Source organism: Microcaecilia unicolor, chromosome 9 (assembly GCF_901765095.1).
Source record: "Microcaecilia unicolor chromosome 9, aMicUni1.1, whole genome shotgun sequence".
NCBI lineage: Eukaryota > Metazoa > Chordata > Amphibia > Gymnophiona > Siphonopidae > Microcaecilia > Microcaecilia unicolor.
The window spans coordinates 227,865,186-227,886,986 of NC_044039.1; the positions used below are offsets into that span (position 1 = coordinate 227,865,186).

The 21,801-nt window shown below is 45.0% G+C and overlaps 1 protein-coding gene across 1 annotated transcript in view; it reads right to left on the reverse strand.

The window, feature by feature from the left end:
- Positions 1-21,801, reverse strand: part of ZNF410 (zinc finger protein 410) — a 225,783-nt gene that overhangs the window by 54,344 nt on the left and 149,638 nt on the right. The window contains exon 8 of the mRNA XM_030214204.1: positions 5,390-5,517. Coding sequence (XP_030070064.1) covers positions 5,390-5,517 — 128 coding nt within the window. The remainder of the gene's footprint in view (positions 1-5,389; positions 5,518-21,801) is intronic.

Consider the following 21,801-nt stretch of genomic DNA (forward strand, 5'->3'; position numbering starts at 1 on the left):
TAATGAGGTTTGTGGACTACTCAACAGCAACAGCAGATCGTCAGCGTATGCCAGCACCTTTATCTCATGCCTGTGGAGTCTTATCCCCTGTATTTCCTCGTGTGCTCGGATCTCACACAACAAAGGCTCCAAGGTCAACAGAAATAGCAGCGGGGACAGTGGGCAACCCTGTCTTGTCCCTTTTCTAATATCAAACCCCTCTGTTCTTATCCCATTTACTAATACCATAGCACGGGGTCCTGAGTATAGTGTGTTGATAGCTTGCAGAAACCACCCAGTGAGTCCTATCCAGCGTAATGTTTCAAACAAAAAGGGCCACAATACCCGGTCGAATGCCCGTTCTGCATCGAAACTCACTGCCAACCTTTGTGATTTTGTATCAGGATCTGTTAGTATAGCCAAGATGAATTTGCACACGTTGATAACTGACTGGCATCCCCGGACAAACCTGGTCTGTTCCTTTTTCACCAACTGTGGCAACAGTGGCGCCAGCCGGTCAGCCAATATCCGTGGCAGAAGCTTGGCTTCTACATTAATCAAGGAGATTGGTCTATAGGAGCTGGGTTGCAGTGAGTCTCTCCCTTTCTTGGGTATTAAGCTTATGAGAGCCGTATTAGCGTGCAATGGGAATTGCCCTTTCTCTATCACCGTATTAAGATATTCTGTTAGGGGCCCTAATATCTGAAGCCTCAACATCTTATAAAATTTGCCGTAGAGACCATCGGGCCCCGGCGTGGAATGCAACTTTTAACGCTCCTATAGCTTTTTGAAGCTCCTTGGCCTCTATCGGCGTATTTAAGGGGACCAGTTGGTCTGATGGTATTTTCCCCATATGTACTGTGTCCAAATATGTTCTTATAGCCCCTTTTATGTCATTCCTACCTTCCTCTCCCCCATATAGATCTGCAAAATGCTGGCGAAATGTCTGCGCTATCTCTTCTGGGTTGTTAGTAATCTCCCCTGTGCGTCTGTATATCGCTGCTATAAAGTGGGGCTTCCGTGTACCTTTCACTAGCCTTGCCAGCATCCTTCCTGCTTTATCCCCAAATTTGTATAGTCTATATTTCCTATATAGCAGGGAGCGTGCTGTGCATTCCTGAAGCTATTCAACGCTACTCTCGTAGATGTAAGAAACTCGTATTTCTGCTGTGTTGGCTATCTGCCATACTGCCTCCTTATAACCCTGAGCTTCTACTATGCCTTGTGTTATTTGTTTGTTCCTTCTGCTAACATACGCTATAACCTCTCCTCTTAATACCGCTTTTGCAGTGGACCAGAACAGGGCTGGATCTTCTGTGTTCCTGATTGTGTGTTTGAAACTCATCTCATTTCTTCTGTAAATACTCTTTAAATTCCTTAGAGGAGAACAGATATGCCGGGAACCTCCACCCTGGGGATGTTTAAAGTATGCTGCTGGCTCCAAATCGATCCATATGAGGGAGTGGTCCGAGATCTCTTCTGGGCCTATTGTCGCTCCTACTACCTTCTGGAACACATCTTGGGAAGTAAATATATAATCTAAGCGTGACTGCGAGTGATGTGCCCTGGAGGTGTGTGTGTAATCTCTCTCCTCTCCATGAAGTATCCTCCACGGATCTAGCAGACCCACCCTCTGACAGAAAGAATCTAAAAGGGACGCGCCAGGTGAAGATCCCAATTGCGATTGTGTGGACCTGTCCAAATCTGGGTCTATCACTTGATTCATATCTCCTGCAATCACTATGGTGAGGGCTGAATGTGCTTGACAATGAGCCAGTAACTGAGCATAAAAATGTTTAGCTGACGTGTTGGGGGCATAAACCGACACCAGGAGGACCTCTGTCCCCTGTACATTAATTTGGATTCCAACATACCTCCCCTCTCCGTCTTTAACTGTCATTTTCACTGTGCACATCAAGGATTTATGCAGCAGGATTGCTGTCCCCCCTCCCCTTCTGCCTGTTGCTGGTGAATAGAACACCTCCCCCACCCATCCTCTTTTTAATTTCTCGTGCTCCTCTTTGGAGAGCCTAGTTTCCTGTAGACAGGCTATTCTCACCCCATGACGCTTAAGAGCTGATATTTTAGTTCTCTTGGTTGTTGAGGTGATGCCACACACATTCCAGGAAATCAAGCGTGTCTTACCCACCTAAACCCTGTTCCTCTATGTCTTCTATGGTTTGGACATACCAAAAAACTGTATCTCCCGGGTTCCTAGCCTGGCCCCAGAGACATCTCTCCCCCACTGCATGTCTGTCATGTGAATGACCCAACCAACTCTCCAACTTCCATTCCTGTTTTCTTAGACTTTTATTTGTAGGTTTCCGCTCAACTTTTGAATACCTGGTACTCCCCTCCCCTTTAACTGCAGTCTCCTCTTTCCCCTCCCTACTCCCCTTATCAACCCCAGAACTCTTCCCTAATTCCTTTCTCCCAAACATACCCTGGTCAAGAAATTATGGGAGCCCCTGCCATGCTCGAGGCCCGTCCACCCTGTTTTGTTATTAGTGCAGTGCAAACCTCCTCTTTTACTGTTTACAACAACAACCATGACATCAAATTCTCACCCACTTTAAAGTCCATAGAAAGCCATTCTCACTCTCCTGATTGTCCTTCATTCTTATGCTCCCTCTGCTGTTCCAGTCCCATTATGTAGTCATTTGCAGCTGACTCTGAGTCATAGGACTTCCATTTGCCATCTTGTCGGATTTTCAGCACTGCTGGGTAAATCAGCATGAACTTAACCTGCAGGTCCTGTAAACGGCGACACAGCGGAGTAAATTTCTTCCTGTGATCTTGCAGAGACACCGAAAAGTCCTGAAAAATTCTTATAAGCTTGCCATCATATTTAGTGTCATCTCTTTTTAATCGATATCCTCTCAAAATCTCCATCTTGTGTAAATAGTTATGAACTTTCAGTATTACCGCACGCGGGGCCTGGCGGCCATCTTGAATCTGGCCCACACAGTGTACTCGCTCCAGACGGAGCGCTCCTGCATGGTCTGACAAGGCAAATTCAGAGATAAGCCATTTTTCTATCCCTGTGGCCAGCACAGAGTCGCTCACCGATTCCGGTATTCCGATGAGGCGTAAATTGCTCCGTCTAGCCCTGTTTTCTAAATCGTCCACCTTGCTCTGCAGCACATCAACTGTGGATTGTAAGGTCTTCAGCTGTCGGTGCACGGGGGGTTGTGTGTCCTCGATTTAAGATACGCGCCGCTCAAGCTCTCCGGTCCGTTGTGTTGTTTCCGCCAGGAGCAACTCGAAATTTGTGAGCTGTGCCGAAATTTTTTCTAATCGCGGTTCCAATGCCTGTGCCACCACAGCGGTCAGCTGTGCTAATTGTGCAGGCAAGAAGTTCTGCTCTCCCCACGACAAGGCCCGCCTTCGTCTTTTCTTTCTTGGCACCGCGTGCCGGCATTGTTTTGCGCGCTGCTTCCACGAACTTGTCCATGGACTTTCCGCCTCCGTGGGCAATTTTGTTTGCAAAATTTCTGTTTTTTCAGAGGTTTAATCGCAATTTCAGGTGCTGGGGCCTCGGAGAGCAAAGATGCACGTCTCACCCTCTCAGTGCATCACGTGACTCCCCTCACCGGTCTATAATTTCACAGATCTCCCCTGGAACCTTTTTTAAAAATCGGCGTTACATTGGCCACCCTCCAATCTTCCGGTACCATGCTCGATTTTAAGGATAAATTGCATATCACTAACAGTAGCTCCGCAAGCTCATTTTTCAGTTCTATCAGTACTCTAGGATGAATACCATCCGGTCCAGGAGATTTGCTACTCTTCAGTTTGCTGAACTGCCCCATTATGTCCTCCAGGTTTACCGTGAAGTCAGTAAGTTTCTCCGACTCGACCGCTTGAAATACCATTTCCGACACCAGTATCCCACCCAAATCTTCCTCGGTGAAGACCGAAGCAAAGAATTAATTCAATCTCTCCGCTACGTCTTTATCTTTCTTGATTGCCACTTTTACCCCTCGGTCATCCAGCGGCCCAACCGATTCTTTTGCCGGCTTCCTGCTTTTAATATACCGAGTCTGCGAGTCTTTGAGTATTGCCTTGAATGGTGGCACAAAGAGTGTATGATCCACAATGTCTTGGGAAAAACCAGTGGGAAACAAATAAGATAAGCAAAGCAAAGCAAATGGCAAAAGCTTGTGGTAAAAAGAGCAAGTCTTTGTCTCTGCTTGTAAACAGTAGTTTTTTTCATATCAGTGCTGTGTGAAGGCAATGCCTGAACTGTGGAAGACGTCTATGTGACTAGGTGGATTGGAGCTCACCAATAATACTGTGTATCCTTGATTTTAAGACGCAAATTATTACTTACTTTAATGCAAGTGGAAAGTAGGTGCATCTTACATTCAATGACAAAAATTACAAATCGACCAAAGTTTTACACACTGTGTGGAAAATGTTCTAGCATTACTATACTGAATGATGGAGGTGTATGCCTTGGTCTTACTGATACGTGGAAATGAGGTGACGTGTACGTGCTCCAAGGACAAGCAAATCAATTGTATTCTCATATAGTAACATAGTAGATGAGGGCACAGAAAGACCTGCACGGTCCATCCAGTCTGCCCAACAAGATAAACTCATATGTGCTACTTTATGTGTATACCTGACCTTGATTTGTATCTGTCATTTTCAGGGCACAGACCGTAGAAGTCTGCCCAGCACTAGCCCCGCCTCCCACCACTGGTGACATCATCCGAAGGAGCCCGGTGTGGATGCTGACCAGTGTATAGATGTGTCAAGAAAATTCTTGTAGCATCCCACTGTGCATGAACAGGTGCCTTCCCACCCGACACGCGAGCACGTTTTTCTGCAGAGTCCCATTATTGAAAATCAGGAAGTAAAAGTAACTCTTCTGTCTCAATACTGCAGGACTCAAGATTCTTTACCTCCTTCTAGGTCTAACACAGTGTGATTTTGTAAAAAGTGATGGTGGCAATCTAGGAAGCAGCAACCTGCACTCTACTTGCTGATCCCCTGTTGAAGAAGGGAAGAGGAGGTGTTCTAATATAGGGAGATTATCTGCTTTGTTCTGACTTCATCTGCTAACAAGATAAATAATTTCCAGAGACCTGGGCTAGCAAATAAAACATTCAAAAACTTGTGATAAAAAATGTAAACACTTTACTAGTCAGAAGAGTCCTGAAAAATAGCTGCCATCATACAGCAATATCATCTCTCAGCAACAGCAGTTATACTATATCTCCCGCTTTTTCAATACACATTTTAGCTTCACATTCGTACCTAAAGCTTAACTTTAAACTATAATATGAGACCCATTAGCCATTTGACATTATCATTAAATTATAAAAAAACTGTAGGATTTGCTTGTCTTAGTCAAGTATTATGTATAGAAAGACATCACGAGTCTTCCAGTACACATACGTACCTATCTCTTCATGGGTGCTAATGACAGAAGTGATATTCTTTGAATGATGTTTTCTTATGTGCACATTTCTGCTTCCACTTTGAGAAAACATCTTCCCACAGATTTGGCACTGATGGGGTTTTACTCCTATGACAAAAATCAGAAGAAACAGTAACAGTGGGAAAATAATACTGAGGATTAAAAAGACAGTTAATACTGGGTATGAGAAAGAGGGGACATAGAGTACAATAGTATATTAGAATGAAGTAAGACATTAGCGATTCCAAGCACGAAGCTGAAAAATGGGAAATTTGTCTTACCACTGTCGATTTTAGTTCTATTAGTTCTCCAAACCAGCCTTGATACCAGGGTAACCTTGCTCCAGCTCTCAGGCTCGAGACTTACAGGAAGATTCATTTCTCATAAGATTTTAGCCAGGAATTAACTTGCGACCATCTTTTACTGCTCTCTACAACTGGTTCTTTCATAGCATATCCTAATCAACTGAAATAAAATTAAAGAAAAACATGATTTCTAACACTGCCATGCAAAATAAAAACACAAAAATACTTATAAATGTCCTCATTGTCACCTCACAGTGGGCTGATTGCAATTTATGTGAAGAACTAACAGAATAGAGACTGACAGAGGTAAGCCAAATTTCCCATTCAGTAGTATTCTCCCCATCAGTTGTTCATAGGCTGCATCCATTAACAACCATTTATCTGTTTTGTACAGCTTTGAGAACATATGTAATGCCATTAGTTTGCAGAAATGGGCCTGATGTCGGTGCTGAACAAAACGGTGGAGAGTATTAAAAAGGATAAGTCCTCCAGATACTCAATGGAGAAGGGTAGTTAGTGGGGTCCCTCAGGGGTCTGTGCTGGGACCACTGCTTTTTAATATATTTATAAATGACCTAGAGATGGAGTAACTAGTGAGATAATTAAATTTGCAGATGACACAAAGTTATTCAGGGTCGTCAAGTTGCAGGAGAAGTATAAAAGATTACAGGAGGACCTCACGAGACTAGGAGACTGTGCGTCCAAATGGCAGATGAAGTTCAATGTTGACAAGTGCAAAGTGATGCATGTGGGAAAGAGGAACCTGAATTACAGCTTTGTCATGCAAGGTTCCGCGTTAGGAGTTACAGACCTAGAAAGGGATCTGGGAGTCATCGTGGATAAGACGTTGAAAACTTCTGCTCAGTGTGCTGCGGTGGCCAAGAAGGTGCACAGAATGTTGAGTATTATTAGGAAAGGGATGGAAAACAAACACGCGGATGTTATAATGCTGTTGTATCGCTCCATGGTGAGACCGCACCTCGAGTATTGTGTTCAGTTCTGGTCACCGCACCTCAAAAAAGATATAAAGGAATTGGAGAAGGTGCAAAGAAGGGCGACGAAAATGATAAAAGGGATGGGAGGACTTCCCTATGAGGAAAGGCTAAGACGGTTAGGGCTCTTCAGCTTGGAGAAGAGGTGGCTGAGGGGCGATATAATAGAAGTCTACAAGATAATGAGTGGAATGGAGCGGACAGATGTGAAGCGTTTGTTTACACTTTCTAACAATAATAGAACCAGGGGACATAAGATGAAGCTAGAATGTGGTAGATTTAAAACAAATAGGAGAAAGTTTTTCTTTACTCAGCGGGTAGACAGACTCTGGAACTCATTGCCAGAAAATGTAGTGACAGCAGTTGGCCTTGCTGAGTTTACTACTACTACTATTTAACATTTCTAAAGCGCTACCAGGGTTGCACAGCGCTGTACAATTAACAAAGAAGGACAGTCCCTGCTCAAAGGAGCTTACAATCTAAAGGACAAAAAGTGCAGTCAATCGAGGCAGTCTAGATTTCCTAGATAGAGGTACAATGGTTAGGTGCCGAAAGCGACATTGAAGAGGTGGGCTTTGAGCAAGGATTTGAAGATGGGTAGGGAGGGGGCTTGGCGTATGGGCTCAGGGAGTTTATTCCAAGCACAGGGTGAGGCGAGGCAGAAAGGCGGAGTCTGGAGTTGGCGATGGTGGAGAAGGGTACTGTAGGGGTATTTCCCTGTGATCTAGCCTAAGCTGGTCTTGGCCTATACAAGCCTATGACATCTTGGTATAATAAGATGGCTGCTGCAACATCTCTGTGTCAGCAAGATCCAGCTTCAGCTTGTGGAAAATCACTGACAGGCTTGCTGAAGCCAAGGACATTCTGTGTTCCAACCATCTCCCTTCTATCTCTGAGACGCTGAGAAGGGAGTTATACTCATGGCACCAGAAGTTACCATCTCCAAGGTCACAAAACAAAGAACTTTTCTTACCCATGCACTGTACGGTATGGGAGGAGAATTGGTCCAGACTATCACTGAGAGAGGTCTGAACGGGGAGAGAGTGAGAGAAGAAAGTTGTCGGAGACCCTCGGAGGAGTACCTGTGAAGGACCTGAGAAATCCAGCAAGGCTCGGGGTGAGCTACAGACTGTATGATACCAACCTTGTGACCTGCATAACTGGTGCAAATACCTGTGGCAGAGATATTGGCTCTGATAACCAAAGGAGAGACGGGAACCTATTTGTTTGCTGAGAAAGACCTGCACTACAAAAGACACAGACAGCTAAGATAGCGTCTGGGGAGATTCTGCTCCGGTCTTATCCGAAGCCGTCATCAGGACAGCTTGGTAAGATCACAGTGATATATTTCCTGGTCTGGGGTTAGGCAGTGGTTTTATCTAAGTACGACTGGTTTATGTCAGCTCTTGGTCAGGGACAGCTGCTAATGTGTATTTTGCATAAGATGTGATAAGTTTCATAAGGATCATTAGGATATCATTTGTACTGTTCTAATCATTACTGTATGTAGTCTCAGGATTATCAGAGTGTAGTTAGACAATATATTTTGTTAGTGCATATCAGTAACAGATATTTTTGCATATAAGCTATTGCAGAATGTCTATTTTTCTACCTGTAATAAATATACAATTCTCATCTGTGACGTGGCTTTGGGTTTTTTTTTTGGCGAAGAACAAAACACTGGCAGGGTGCCAGCACAAGGTTTCTTTATAATATTTCCCCTAGACTGAGCGGAAACCTTGTAATAAGTTTTATCAGGGAATAATTATTGCCCTAATTACTTATTTTCACCAAAATGGGGGCTTGCGTTCCGGGATTGTCATTCAGTTGATAACAGTTTAGACCCGTAAGTTTGTTCTCTGTTTCAAAAAAAAAAAAAAAAAAAAAATCCTAAGCTGCACAAGTCTGAGCTTTTTTTTTTTTTTTTTTTTTACATTCTCTTACTGTGTTTTCACTGAGGACTGTTGAAGCTTATCTGGTTAGTCGTAAATCTGTTGCTTTTGCCAGATTTATGACCTGGCAGTGAACCAGGTTTTTTTTTGGTGTTAATTGCTAGCTGTTTTTTTTTTCTTTCTTTCACTTTCCTGTCCGTACAGTGTCAGTATGACGGCACCTAGCCATAGGCTCTCGCCTCTAGAAGTAGCAGTGTTTGATGCAATGGTGGCAGGGGGCCAGTCTAAAACACTTACGGAGGGCTCTCTGAAGTCTATATTGTCCTTACTTCGCAAAGAAGACGCACAAAGTTTCAAAGCATATGAGGTAGTCTTGAACCAAATCTTGAAGGTAAAGCATAGATTGACTGTTCCAGCATTAGTGGAGCTCTCATGCACCCTGCTGGCCAAAATGGAAAGTGCAAGTTGTAATCACTCTACATTGCAAAACGAAATTCAGCAGTTGCAGACTGAAGTTGACGCCCTAAAGAAAGAGAGACTTGATTTACAATTGGCTCTTGAGAGCAAAACTTCACAGGCAACTGGTGAAGGGGGGGGGGGGGGGGTTGACTGAGAGTTCCCATGATCATGGTATATGCGCCGAATGTGTGGGTCTTCAGGACAAATGTGCTACTTTAGAGAAAGACAGATTGCATTGGGAGCAGACTGCCCAATCTTTACAGACTGATTTGAGGCTGAAAAATGATTCCCTCTCTGCTAAATCATATCAATTAGAGTAGGTGATGCGAACTTTAAGTTTGCGAATGAAAGAGATAAATCACACTCACTTCCGGCAACAGGAGGAGAGAGAAATGCATCAGGATATGATTTCTGCTTTGCGTAGGGAGTTACAACATGAGAAAGGGAGTCATAGCTTTGCTCAGCAGGCTTGGCATAAAGCTGAAGGAGAACTAGCGGAGTCCTGGGAGAAAAATAATACATTGTCACTGCAGTTATCTCAGGTTTTGCAGGATAAAGAGATGTGTATAAAAGCACTCAATCAGCATAAAGGAGACCTAGAGATGTTGCAGAAGGAGGTATGTGACTTGGTGGATGAGGCTACTGCTACACCCGCGGAGTTGCAGGATAGGGATGATGTGAGATCACACAGCCCTGTACTAGAACAATTTTGCCTGCCTGAATGGGTCCCTTGTAATGAATTAGAGCAGGAGTCTAATCCTTTTCAGTTGACAGCGCCTCCCCGGTACAGTACTCTTGGTCCACAGACCTCTGACTGCATGCCGGAGCACAGGCTCCACCCAGTCCGGTCACGGAACACTGTATCCCCCGATGAGGACACTGACACTAGTAATCAGACACTCCCACCAGTCAGGTCCCGGAATACTATGCCCACTGATGACAGTCATGGTACAATTGGTCCTATGCTCCTCCCAGGAAGGGCACAGCACAATGCACTTCCTGATGAGGTCACTGGTACCATTGGGCCTATGCTCCTCCCAGGAAGGTCACAGCTTTCTGTCCTGCCTGATGATATCACCAGGAACAGTAGGCCTGTGCCACACCCAAGGAGGTCACAGCCCTCTGCACTACTTGATGACATCAACAGTACACCCGCACCACCATTTTTGTCCCCTACTGGTGAGCAGTGGTATTCCACCCAGACACTTAAAAATAACACTTTATCTAGGGAACAACACTCCCAAACAATAAAGACTATTCACACTATGATCAAACCTTTTAAGGAGTCTTCCAAGGTATCAATACATGCTCATTTGCGGTCAGTCCATGAAATCTTTAAGACTTTACAGGTCACTGCAGAGTCAGATAAGCTGGCTTTACTTAAGTGGACGTCTGACGAAGAATGTCAGGTGTACTTGGAGGCTATAGTGGAAGACAGCCCAGACCTGTTTACTGTGGAACAAGCTTTAAAGAAGCGATATGGTCTGTTTGCAGATGACACGGAAGCAAAACGGGCAGCCTATAATATTCTCTATGGTCCCAAGGAGAGTCCGCGTGAGTGGGCCTTTCGCTTGAAGCAAGCCTTTTTCCAGGGGCAGGCCATACCAGATGCAAAGGATCTTGAATTTGGTGAATTCAGAAATCTTTTTCTGAAAGGGCTGCCTGAACGAGTGAGATTTCACTTGACGGGACAACAGAAAGAACCTTATTCCAATTCTGAAACAGGCAGATGAGGTTTTTGATATGTGTCGCGCCCGGCCCACGGTGGAGGCACCCAAACCCGCATCAAAGCATCGCAGCCCGGGGGCTCAACCCAGTGTTTGTGCAGTCACCTCCACCCTTGCACTGGAAAACAAGGGGTCAAGTCCGTCGACACAATCACGGCCTAACAATACCCAACCTCTGTTGTCAACCCAAATAGCGTGGTTCTGAATTGAAAATTCTTGCCAAGGAAACAGAAGCAGAGATACTTCTTGTACTTTATCAGGATGTGGAAGCAGGCTTCAGATAGGTCCAGCGACATCAGAAACTCTCCTGTACAGACTGCCGCAATCACTGACCATAGGGTTTCCATGTGAAAATGAGACACCCAGAGAGAAATGCTTATCCCTATGAGGTCCAGAAAAGGATGGGAAGAACAGTCTTTTTTGGAACCACAATTAGCTTGTAAGCTCTGTCGACCAGGGTCTGTCTCTTACATGTTCAGTGTACAGTGCTGCGTACATCTAGTAGCACTATAGAAATGACAAATAATAGTAGTAAATGGAGTAACATTCTCAACCTTTTTCCTCTGTGGGAAATGGCTCTTAGCTAGAAAAGTTGCTACGATGTGGAAGAGTAGCCTAATGGTTAGTGCAGTGGGCTGAGAACCTTTGAAGATGGATTCAATTCCTACTGCTGATCCATATGACCCTGAGCAAGTCATTTAACCCTCCATTACACCAGATAAAAAAAGAAAACAGATTGTGAGCCCACTAGGGACAGAGAAAGTACCTGAAAATAATATGTAAACCACTTTGGTTGTACCATAGAAATGTGGTATATCAAATCCATTACCCCGGCCAAAGAGTCGGTTGGGCCGCTGGACGAAAATGGTGTTAAAGGGGCGATCAAGGAGGACAAAGCCGTAGCGGAGAAATTAAATGAATTCTTTGCTTCGGTCTTCACCGAGGAGGATTTGGGGGGGACACCGGTGCCGGAAAGAATATTTGAAGCGGGGGAGTCGGAGAAACTAAACAAATTCTCTGTAACCTTGGAGGATGTAATGGGTCAGTTCAGCAAGCTGAAGAGTAGTAAATCACCGGGACCTGATGGTATTCATCCCAGAGTATTAATAGAACTAAAAAATGAACTTGCCGAGCTACTGTTAGAAATATGCAATCTGTCCCTAAATCGAGTGTAATACCGGAAGACTGGAGGGTAGCCAATGTTACTCCGATTTTTAAGAAGGGTTCCAGAGGAGATCCGGGAAATTATAGACCGGTGAGTCTGACGTCGGTGCCGGGCAAGATGGTGGAGGCTATTATTAAGAATAAAATTGCAGAGCATATACAAAAACATGGACTGATGAGACAAAGTCAGCACGGATTTAGTGAAGGGAAGTCTTGCCTCACCAATCTAATGCATTTTTTTGAGGGGGTAAGCAAACATGTGGACAATGGGGAGCCGGTTGATATTGTATATCTGGATTTTCAGAAGGCGTTTGACAAAGTGCCGCACGAAAGACTCCTGAAGAAATTGCAGAGTCATGGAATCGGAGGTAGGGTATTATTATGGATTAAGAACTGGTTGAAAGATAGGAAGCAGAGAGTAGGATTGCGTGGCCAGTATTCTCAGTGGAGGAGGGTAGTTAGTGGGGTCCCGCAGGGGTCTGTGCTGGGTCCGTTGCTTTTAATGTATTTATAAATGACCTAGAGATGGGAATAACTAGTGAGGTAATTAAATTCGCCGAAGACACAAAATTATTCAGGGTCGTCAAGTCGCAGGAGGAATGTGAACGATTACAGGAGGACCTTGCGAGACTGGGAGAATGGGCGTGCAAGTGGCAGATGAAGTTCAATGTTGACAAGTGCAAAGTGATGCATGGGGGTAAGAGGAACCCGAATTATAGCTACGTCTTGCAAGGTCCACGTTAGGAGTTACGGATCAAGAAAGGGATCTGGGTGTCGTCGTCGATGATACGCTGAAACCTTCTGCTCAGTGTGCTGCTGCGGCTAAGAAAGCGAATAGAATGTTGGGTGTTATTAGGAAGGGTATGGAGTCCAGGTGTGCGGATGTTATAATGCCGTTGTATCGCTCCATGGTGCGACCGCACCTGGAGTATTGTGTTCAGTACTGGTCTCCGTATCTCAAAAAAGATATAGTAGAATTGGAAAAGGTACATAAGTACATAAGTAGTGCCATACTGGGAAAGACCAAAGGTCCATCTAGCCCAGCATCCTGTCACCGACAGTGGCCAATCCAGGTCAAGGGCACCTGGCACGCTCCCCAAACGTAAAAACATTCCAGACAAGTTATACCTAAAAATGCGGAATTTTTCCAAGTCCATTTAATAGCGGTCTATGGACTTGTCCTTTAGGAATCTATCTAACCCCTTTTTAAACTCCGTCAAGCTAACCGCCCGTATCACGTTCTCCGGCAATGAATTCCAGAGTCTAATTACACGTTGGGTGAAGAAAAATTTTCTCCGATTCGTTTTAAATTTACCACACTGTAGCTTCAACTCATGCCCTCTAGTCCTAGTATTTTTGGATAGCGTGAACAGTCGCTTCACATCCACCCGATCCATTCCACTCATTATTTTATACACTTCTATCATATCTCCCCTCAGCCGTCTCTTCTCCAAGCTGAAAAGCCCTAGCCTTCTCAGCCTCTCTTCATAGGAAAGTCGTCCCATCCCCACTATCATTTTCGTCGCCCCTTCGCTGTACCTTTTCCAATTCTACTATATCTTTTTTGAGATACGGAGACCAGTACTGAACACAATACTCCAGGTGCGGTCGCACCATGGAGCGATACAACGGCATTATAACATCCGCACACCTGGACTCCATACCCTTCCTAATAACACTCAACATTCTATTCGCTTTCCTAGCCGCAGCAGCACACTGAGCAGAAGGTTTCAGCGTATCATCGACGACGACACCCAGATCCCTTTCTTGATCCGTAACTCCTAACGTGGAACCTTGCAAGACGTAGCTATAATTCGGGTTCCTCTTACCCACATGCATCACTTTGCACTTGTCAACATTGAACTTCATCTGCCACTTGCACGCCCATTCTCCCAGTCTCGCAAGGTCCTCCTGTAATCGTTCACATTCCTCCTGCGACTTGACGACCCTGAATAATTTTGTGTCTTCGGCGAATTTAATTACCTCACTAGTTATTCCCATCTCTAGGTCATTTATAAATACATTAAAAGCAACGGACCCAGCACAGACCCCTGCGGGACCCCACTAACTACCCTCCTCCACTGAGAATACTGGCCACGCAATCCTACTCTCTGCTTTCCTATCTTTCAACCAGTTCTTAATCCATAATAATACCCTACCTCCGATTCCATGACTCTGCAATTTCTTCAGGAGTCTTTCGTGCGGCACTTTGTCAAACGCCTTCTGAAAATCCAGATATACAATATCAACCGGCTCCCCATTGTCACATGTTTGCTTACCCCCTCAAAAAAATGCATTAGATGGTGAGGCAAGACTTCCCTTCACTAAATCCGTGCTGACTTTGTCTCATCAGTCCATGTTTTTGTATATGCTCTGCAATTTATTCTTAATAATAGCCTCCACCATCTTGCCCGGCACCGACGTCAGACTCACAGGTCTATAATTTCCCGGATCTCCTCTGGAACCCTTCTTAAAAATCGGAGTAACATTGGCTACCCTCCAGTCTTCCGGTATTACACTCGATTTTAGGGACAGATTGCATATTTCTAACAGTAGCTCCGCAAGTTCATTTTTTAGTTCTATTAATACTCTGGGATGAATACCATCAGGTCCCGGTGATTTACTACTCTTCAGCTTGCTGAACTGACCCATTACATCCTCCAAGGTTACAGAGAAATTGTTTAGTTTCTCCGACTCCCCCGCTTCAAATATTCTTTCCGGCACCGGTGTCCCCCCCAAATCCTCCTCGGTGAAGACCGAAGCAAAGAATTCATTTAATTTCTCCGCTACGGCTTTGTCCTCCCTGATCGCCCCTTTAACACCATTTTCGTCCAGCGGCCCAACCGACTCTTTGGCCGGTTTCCTGCTTTTAATGTATCTAAAAAAATTTTTACTATGTATTTTTGCTTCCAACGCTAATTTCTTCTCAAAGTCCTTTTTTGCCCTCCTTATCTCCGCTTTGCATTTGGCTTGGCATTCCTTATGATCTATCCTGTTACTTTCAGTTGGTTCTCTTCTCCACTTTCTGAAGGATTGTTTTTTGGCTCTAATGATTTCCTTTATCTTACTGTTTAGCCACGCCGGCTGACGTTTAGTCTTTTTTCCCTTTTTTCTAATACGTGGAATATATTTGTCCTGAACCTCCAGGATGGTGTTTTTAAACAGCATCCATGCCTGATGCAAGTTTTTTACTCTGCGAGCTGCTCCTTTCAGTCTTTTTTTCACCATTTTTCTCATTTTGTCGTAATCACCTTTTCTACGGTACAGCGAAGGGCGACGAAAATGATAGTGGGGATGGGACGACTTTCCTATGAAGAGAGGCTGAGAAGGCTAGGGCTTTTCAGCTTGGAGAAGAGACGGCTGAGGGGAGATATGATAGAAGTGTATAAAATAATGAGTGGAATGGATCGGGTGGATGTGAAGCGACTGTTCACGCTATCCAAAATACTAGGACTAGAGGGCATGAGTTGAAGCTACAGTGTGGTAAATTTAAAACGAATCGGAGAAAATTTTTCTTCACTCAACGTGTAATTAGACTCTGGAATTCATTGCCGGAGAACGTGGTACGGGCGGTTAGCTTGACGGAGTTTAAAAAGGGGTTAGATAGATTCCTAAAGGACAAGTCCATAGACCGCTATTAATGGACTTGGAAAAATTCCGCATTTTTAGGTATAACTTGTCTGGAATGTTTTTACGTTTGGGGAGCGTGCCAGGTGCCCTTGACCTGGATTGGCCACTGTCGGTGACAGGATGCTGGGCTAGATGGACCTTTGGTCTTTCCCAGTATGGCACTACTTATGTACTTATGTACATTACCCATCTACTGCTGCCCTCTTGCAGGAGGAAACCATAAAGACATCTGAAATGGGTTCTGCAAATTCCAGAGTATAACCCTGATGGATTTTCTTAAAAACACAATGACCCATGGTGATCTGGACCCACTCTGCATATAAAAATCCAAGGTAACCCCCTACCCTGTCCACTCTGGGTCTGCCGTGACTCACTGGGAATCCTTTGGCCCAATGGAAGAGGAACCTCCACTGTCATAGGGAAAGGGAAAAGGAAAGGGAAAAGGAAATGGGACTTGATATACCGCCTTTATGGGGTATTTTGCAACTACATTCAAAACGGTTTACATATATACAGGTACTTATTTTGTACCTGGGGCAATGGAGGGTTAAGTGACTTGCCCACAGTCACAAGGAGCTGCAGTGGGAATCAAACCCAGTTCCCCAGGATCAAAGTCTGCTGCACTAACCACTAGGCTACTCCTCCACTCCTATAGGACTTACAAGTACTACAAAAGGGCTGCAACTTGAGGGATTTCCTGGATGAGCAAAAGGAATACTTTTACTCTAGTAAAACCACAGCCAGTTCTTAGACCAAACCTGGCCCAAGAAGCTCTGGCAGCCTCTGTGGCCTAGCCTTACCTAGATCCTTTACCAATTTCTCAAGGTCTTCCACAAAGAGCACTCTATCTCTGAAGGGACATTTGCTGAGGAGTGCCTTAGAGGTCGAGTCTGCTGTCCAATTATGCAAGCATAGCCACTTGCATTGAGGCCACCAACCTCATGTATATCCTTACACACAGTCATACAGAATGTCTGCTAAAAAGGCCACTCCCAAATCCAACTGGACTATTTCAGAGCTCTCTGGTAGATGTTGAGGACAAGGCTTGGCCCACATATTCTCTGCAGATCAACACCTGCACTCGCAATGCAGAAGTAAATGCCTGCTTCAGAAACACCTTTGAGTCCTTGAGTACCAAGCTGCCTTCTACTGGAATAATGGCCTTCTGAGTTATTGCTGTCACTAAGGCATCTACTTTGGGCAAACGGAAGAGAAAATCCAACTCCTCCTGAGGCAAAGGGTAAACCCTCCCCATGACTACTCCTCCTTCAGGATAGTCTCTGGAGACTCCCATTCTGAGACGATCATTTTTCTGGCGAGTCTTATGAAGAAGGAATGACCTGGCCACCTTGCAAAGACCCTCTAAATCAGGGTCACCTTCTGCTGCCTCCTCACAGGGAGAATACCTCATCTGCAAGTGTCATGGTATGCCAGGAGCACCATTCTTCATCTCTGCGGCTTGGCAGGCCACCTGTGCGATTTCTACCGCTTGTTTGATGACTTCCCTGTCGGTAGCGCCTGTCCTTAGGCATGCGCACCTGCTGGCTATACTTTTAAAGAGGCTTGCGGTGGGAAGAGTTCTGGATGCCACCTCCTGACGTCATCCCGCATGCCTACTTCTGGGGCCTCAAGCCCATTCCACATTACCTTCACAACTGCTCGTGCTGCCTCTGTTGGGTCCCAGCATTCCTGCCTCAGCCTGTCCCAGCATGTCTTTGAATTCCAGTTCTGGTGTTCCTGTCTCAGTCTTCTCTCAACATTTCCACCCTAGGTTCTGGTTCTTTTCAGAGCCATCTCAGGTTCTGATTCGCCAGGCCAGCCCCCAAGGGCTCTTTTCAGAGCCACCCCAGGTTCTGGGTCCACTAGCACTGCCCCTAAGGGATCTGTTCAGAGCCATCCATGGGTCCAGTTTCCACTACACCAGCCTCTTGGGGTTATCTGCTGAATTCCCAGCTAGACCAGGTCTTTTCCACCATGTCTCACGGACCATTAGCCCTACCAGAGCCCTAGTGTTCCGTGGGATTGGCCCAAGAGCCCACCCTCGACAGCAAGGAAGACAGGACCTGGGAGATAAGCTACAGTAGTTCCTTTTTTTGTAAATATTTCTATTGATAACCAAGAGAGTACTCCTTGAGAAAGTTCCTTGGGACAAGGCTCCATGGGGCGAGGTTTTTCCATGGTAAACTGTTAGGAACGAGCAGAACAGCTGCCTCTTCTTTTTAAAATGGCCCCCTTTTTTCACCTGTCAGGCTGTTTTTATTATTGCTATCTGCATTGGGCTATTTTGCTGATGCTCTTCATGCTGCTCAACTTTTGGAAGCCTGCAGCATTCCCATTCTGTGTGGTCAATGCCCCTTCGTCAATTGGCACTCACGCCGCCCGCCTCAAGTTTGCTCCCTTTAACATATTAATATCACTTCCATTTTTCCTCCCAATCCATTCTGTCTCTCTGTGGCTCTTTTAACAGTCGTTCTCTCACATCAAAGACTGCACTTGTTAGGGATTTCTTACTAGAATCTAAAGTCCAATTTCTTATTATTATAGAAATGTAGCTGAAATGGGGAGAAGATCGCTATTTGATTGAATCTCTCCCCTCTGACTTTCTTTCCACTTCGAAGGTTTTCAAACGGGGTGGTGGCTTAGCTCTTATACTTCTTTCTCACATACATGTTCTTGAGCTTTCAGGCTCTTTTCCCTACTCAGAGTTACTGCTCTTAACAATCTCAGCACCTACCCCTTTCCGTGTTCTAATGTACGTAAGTACATAAGTATTGCCATACTGGGAAAGTCCAAAGGTCCATCGAGCCCAGCATCCTGTTTCCAACATTGGTCAATCCAGGTCACAAATACCTGGCAAGATCCCAAAAATGAATTCTGAATTCTCTTCCCCCGTATATTCACCACACTTAAACTCTACCCACAGATAAAATTGTTATACCCGAATGTTCTCTTGCTATTGTTCTATCGCCCTATCATTTTCCCATTGTTACATTCTATTGTTCTATTCCCCTAATGATATTTTGACTTTGACTTCCCATAACTCTTCACAATGTAACCCATAATCGTACTGTAACAAATTGTATTTCCATCATTCACCGTTTATTGTAAGCCACACTGAGCCCGCAAATAGGTGAGAAAATGTGGGATACAAATGCAATAAATAAAATAAAATAAAATAAATACTGCTTATCCCAGAAATAGTGAATTTTCCCCAAGTTCATTTAATAACGATCTATGGACTTTTCCTTTAGGAAGCCGTCCAAACCTTTTTTAAACTCCGCTAAGCTAACCGCCTTTTACCACATTCTCTGGCAACGAATTCCAGAGTTTAATTACACGTTGAGTGAAGAAATATTTTCTCCAATTCGTTTTAAATTTACTACATTGTAGCTTCATCGCATGCCCCCTAGTCCTAGTATTTTTGGAAAGCGTGAACAGATGCTTCACATCTACCCGTTCAACTCCACTCATTATTTTATAGACCTCTATCATATCTCTCCTCAGCTGCCTTTTCTCCAAGCTGAAGAGCCCTAGCCGCTTTAGCCTTTCCTCATAGGGAAGTCGTACCCATCCCCTTTATCATTTTTGTCACCCTTCTCTGCACCTTTTCTAATTCCACTATATCTTTTTTGAGATGCGGTGACCAGAATTGAACACAATATTCGAGGTGCGGTCGCACCATGGAACGATACAAAGGCCTCCCTCCCTTTCCTCCGATTCTTGGGATCTGTTTCTACGGTCTCTTACTAAGGCCTCGATTAATTTTTCTAATCTTATAATCCTGGGCAATTTCAATGTTCATGTAGATTCATAAGAACAGCCGTACTGGGTCACACCAATGGTCCATTTAGCCCAGTATCCACCTTCCAACAATGGCCAATCCATGTCACAAGTACCTGACAGAAATCCAATTAGTACCAACATTCCATGCTACCAATCCCAGGGCAAGCAGTGGCATCCCCCATGTCCATCTCTATAACAGATTATGGACTTTTCCTCCAGGAACTTATCTAAACCTTATTAAAATCCAGATAGGCTAATCACTGTTACCACATCCTCTGGCAGCAAGTTCCAGAACTTAATTATTCTTTGAGGGGCACTTTTACTAAAGAGTACTGACACTTAAGGTGGATCCTAGCATCAGGTAACAATGATTCAGATTATTCTTCCCAATGTGCATCACTTTGCATTTGTCCACATTAAATTTCATCTGCCATTTGGATGCCCAGTCTTCCAGTTTCTAAGGGCTTCCTGCAATTTTTTCACAATCCACATGTGTTTTGACAACTTTGAATAGTTTTGTGTCATCTGCAAATTTAATCACCTCACTCATTTTGTTTTCCAGATCATTTATAAATATGTTAAATAGCACTGGTCCCAGTACAGATCCACTATTCACTTTCCTCCAATGAGGAGGCTCCCCTCATTTACTGCACTCCTCACATTATTTATCATTTTTCAAAGAGTGGAATCTTTGTCAATGGGTGGCTTTCACCACTCACTCTGCAGGCCATACCTTGGATCTGATCTTTTCTCTGATTGATTCTCTGGTCACTTTTTCAAATCTTTCCTCGTTGCCCCTTTCCTGGACTGACCATCTTGCTGTTAAGTTTTCCATTACTTTTCCATTCTCTGTTCCCAAAGTCTGTTGAGCCGGTTTTTGGTCAAGGTCATTCTGACACATTGATCCTTCCACTCTGTCACCTTCTCTTTTCCAGCTCCCTCCTAATCTGGCTAATAAATCTCTTGATTCTCAAACTGTTGGCTTGCATGCTGTCATAGTCTTACCATGACTCTGGAGCCACGCTGCTCATGCACTTAGGAGGAGTCAGCTGTCTGGCAGGAATATTGCAGGACCAACAGACCTTGCTGCCTGTGCCTGTGATGATGTCAGATACCTTCGGGAGTGGGGTATTTAACCCCGACGTACCTAGACACAGACGCTCTTGCGTTGAAGCCGCCCCCTTGCCTTCTGCTTCCAGTGGGTCCTGAGACACCATTCCCATTTCTCTGGATTCCTGTCCAGCTACGTTGTCTGTGCGAGTGGGTTCCAGCTTCATTGTGTGTGTGAGTTCCAGCAGCCTTATGCTCCATTGTGTGCTTGGGTTCCAACAGCCTTTCGCTTCATTGTGTGAGTGGGTTCCAGGAGCCTTGAGCCTCATTGTGTGTGTAGGTTCCAGAGAGCCACAAGCTTGTGTATCATTGTATCCTAGCCACTGAGGCTCTGCTTGCCTAGTCTACTCTGGCCTTGATCCTGCTTCCGACTTTAAGCTTTGTCGGCCTGTTTGTGTTTATCATCAAGATTCAGTCTATTGTAGACTTTATGCACCAAGGACTCAATACCTTGAAACAAAACAGCATGCAAGAGCCATGAGCTTGACTGAATCTCCAGCTCTGCAACTACTGGCCCTCCAGCTGCAACAGCTCTCGGGGGATGTGGAGACCCTGACCCAGCATAAGGATGCATTCACTACTATTGACGCTCTGCTAGTTCCAGCTGAGGTTCCTACAGCCAGCGGTAATCAAGGGATTCCCCTTGATTGGGAGCAGGAATCCGAGCCACCCAGCCCCCTCGGTATGACGGCAAAACCAAATCCTGCCGAGGGCTCCTGAACCAATGTCAGATTGTGATTGAACTGCAGTCACGGAACTATGTTTCTGACCACACCAAGGTGCCTACATTACCTCTTTGTTTTCTGGACCAGCCCTGACCTGGGCATTACCTATGTGGGAGAAAAGCAACCCAGCATTGAACAACCTTCAAGAGTTCCTGAACCAGTTCTGCTGTATCTTCAAAGAACCTGGGAAGGCCTCGTCTGCCACTGCACAGCTGTTGAATCTGTGCCAGGGTCATCGTACCATGGGAGAATGTGCTATCCATTTCTGTACCCTGGCCGCAGAACTTGGGTAGAACAATGAAAGTCTCACAGCAGTATTCTGGCAGGGGGTCTTCTCGACCACTAAGGATGAATTAGCCGGCTGGGAACTTCCTTCTACTTTGGATGAATTAATCCCTTCTGTGCACCTGAGTGCTCTAGGAACAAGCCAATGAACGCCCAGGCCAGTCATCGGTCCCTCCCAGCTCAGGCAAAGCTATCGGCCAAGGAGTTCTCCTCCTCTGCAATCTGACACCTCCCGTGGATCAACAGAGCTTATGTAAGTGGACTGTCATCCCTTATCTACTCAGGAGAAACAATGCCGGTGTACGTAGGGGCTCTGTCTCTA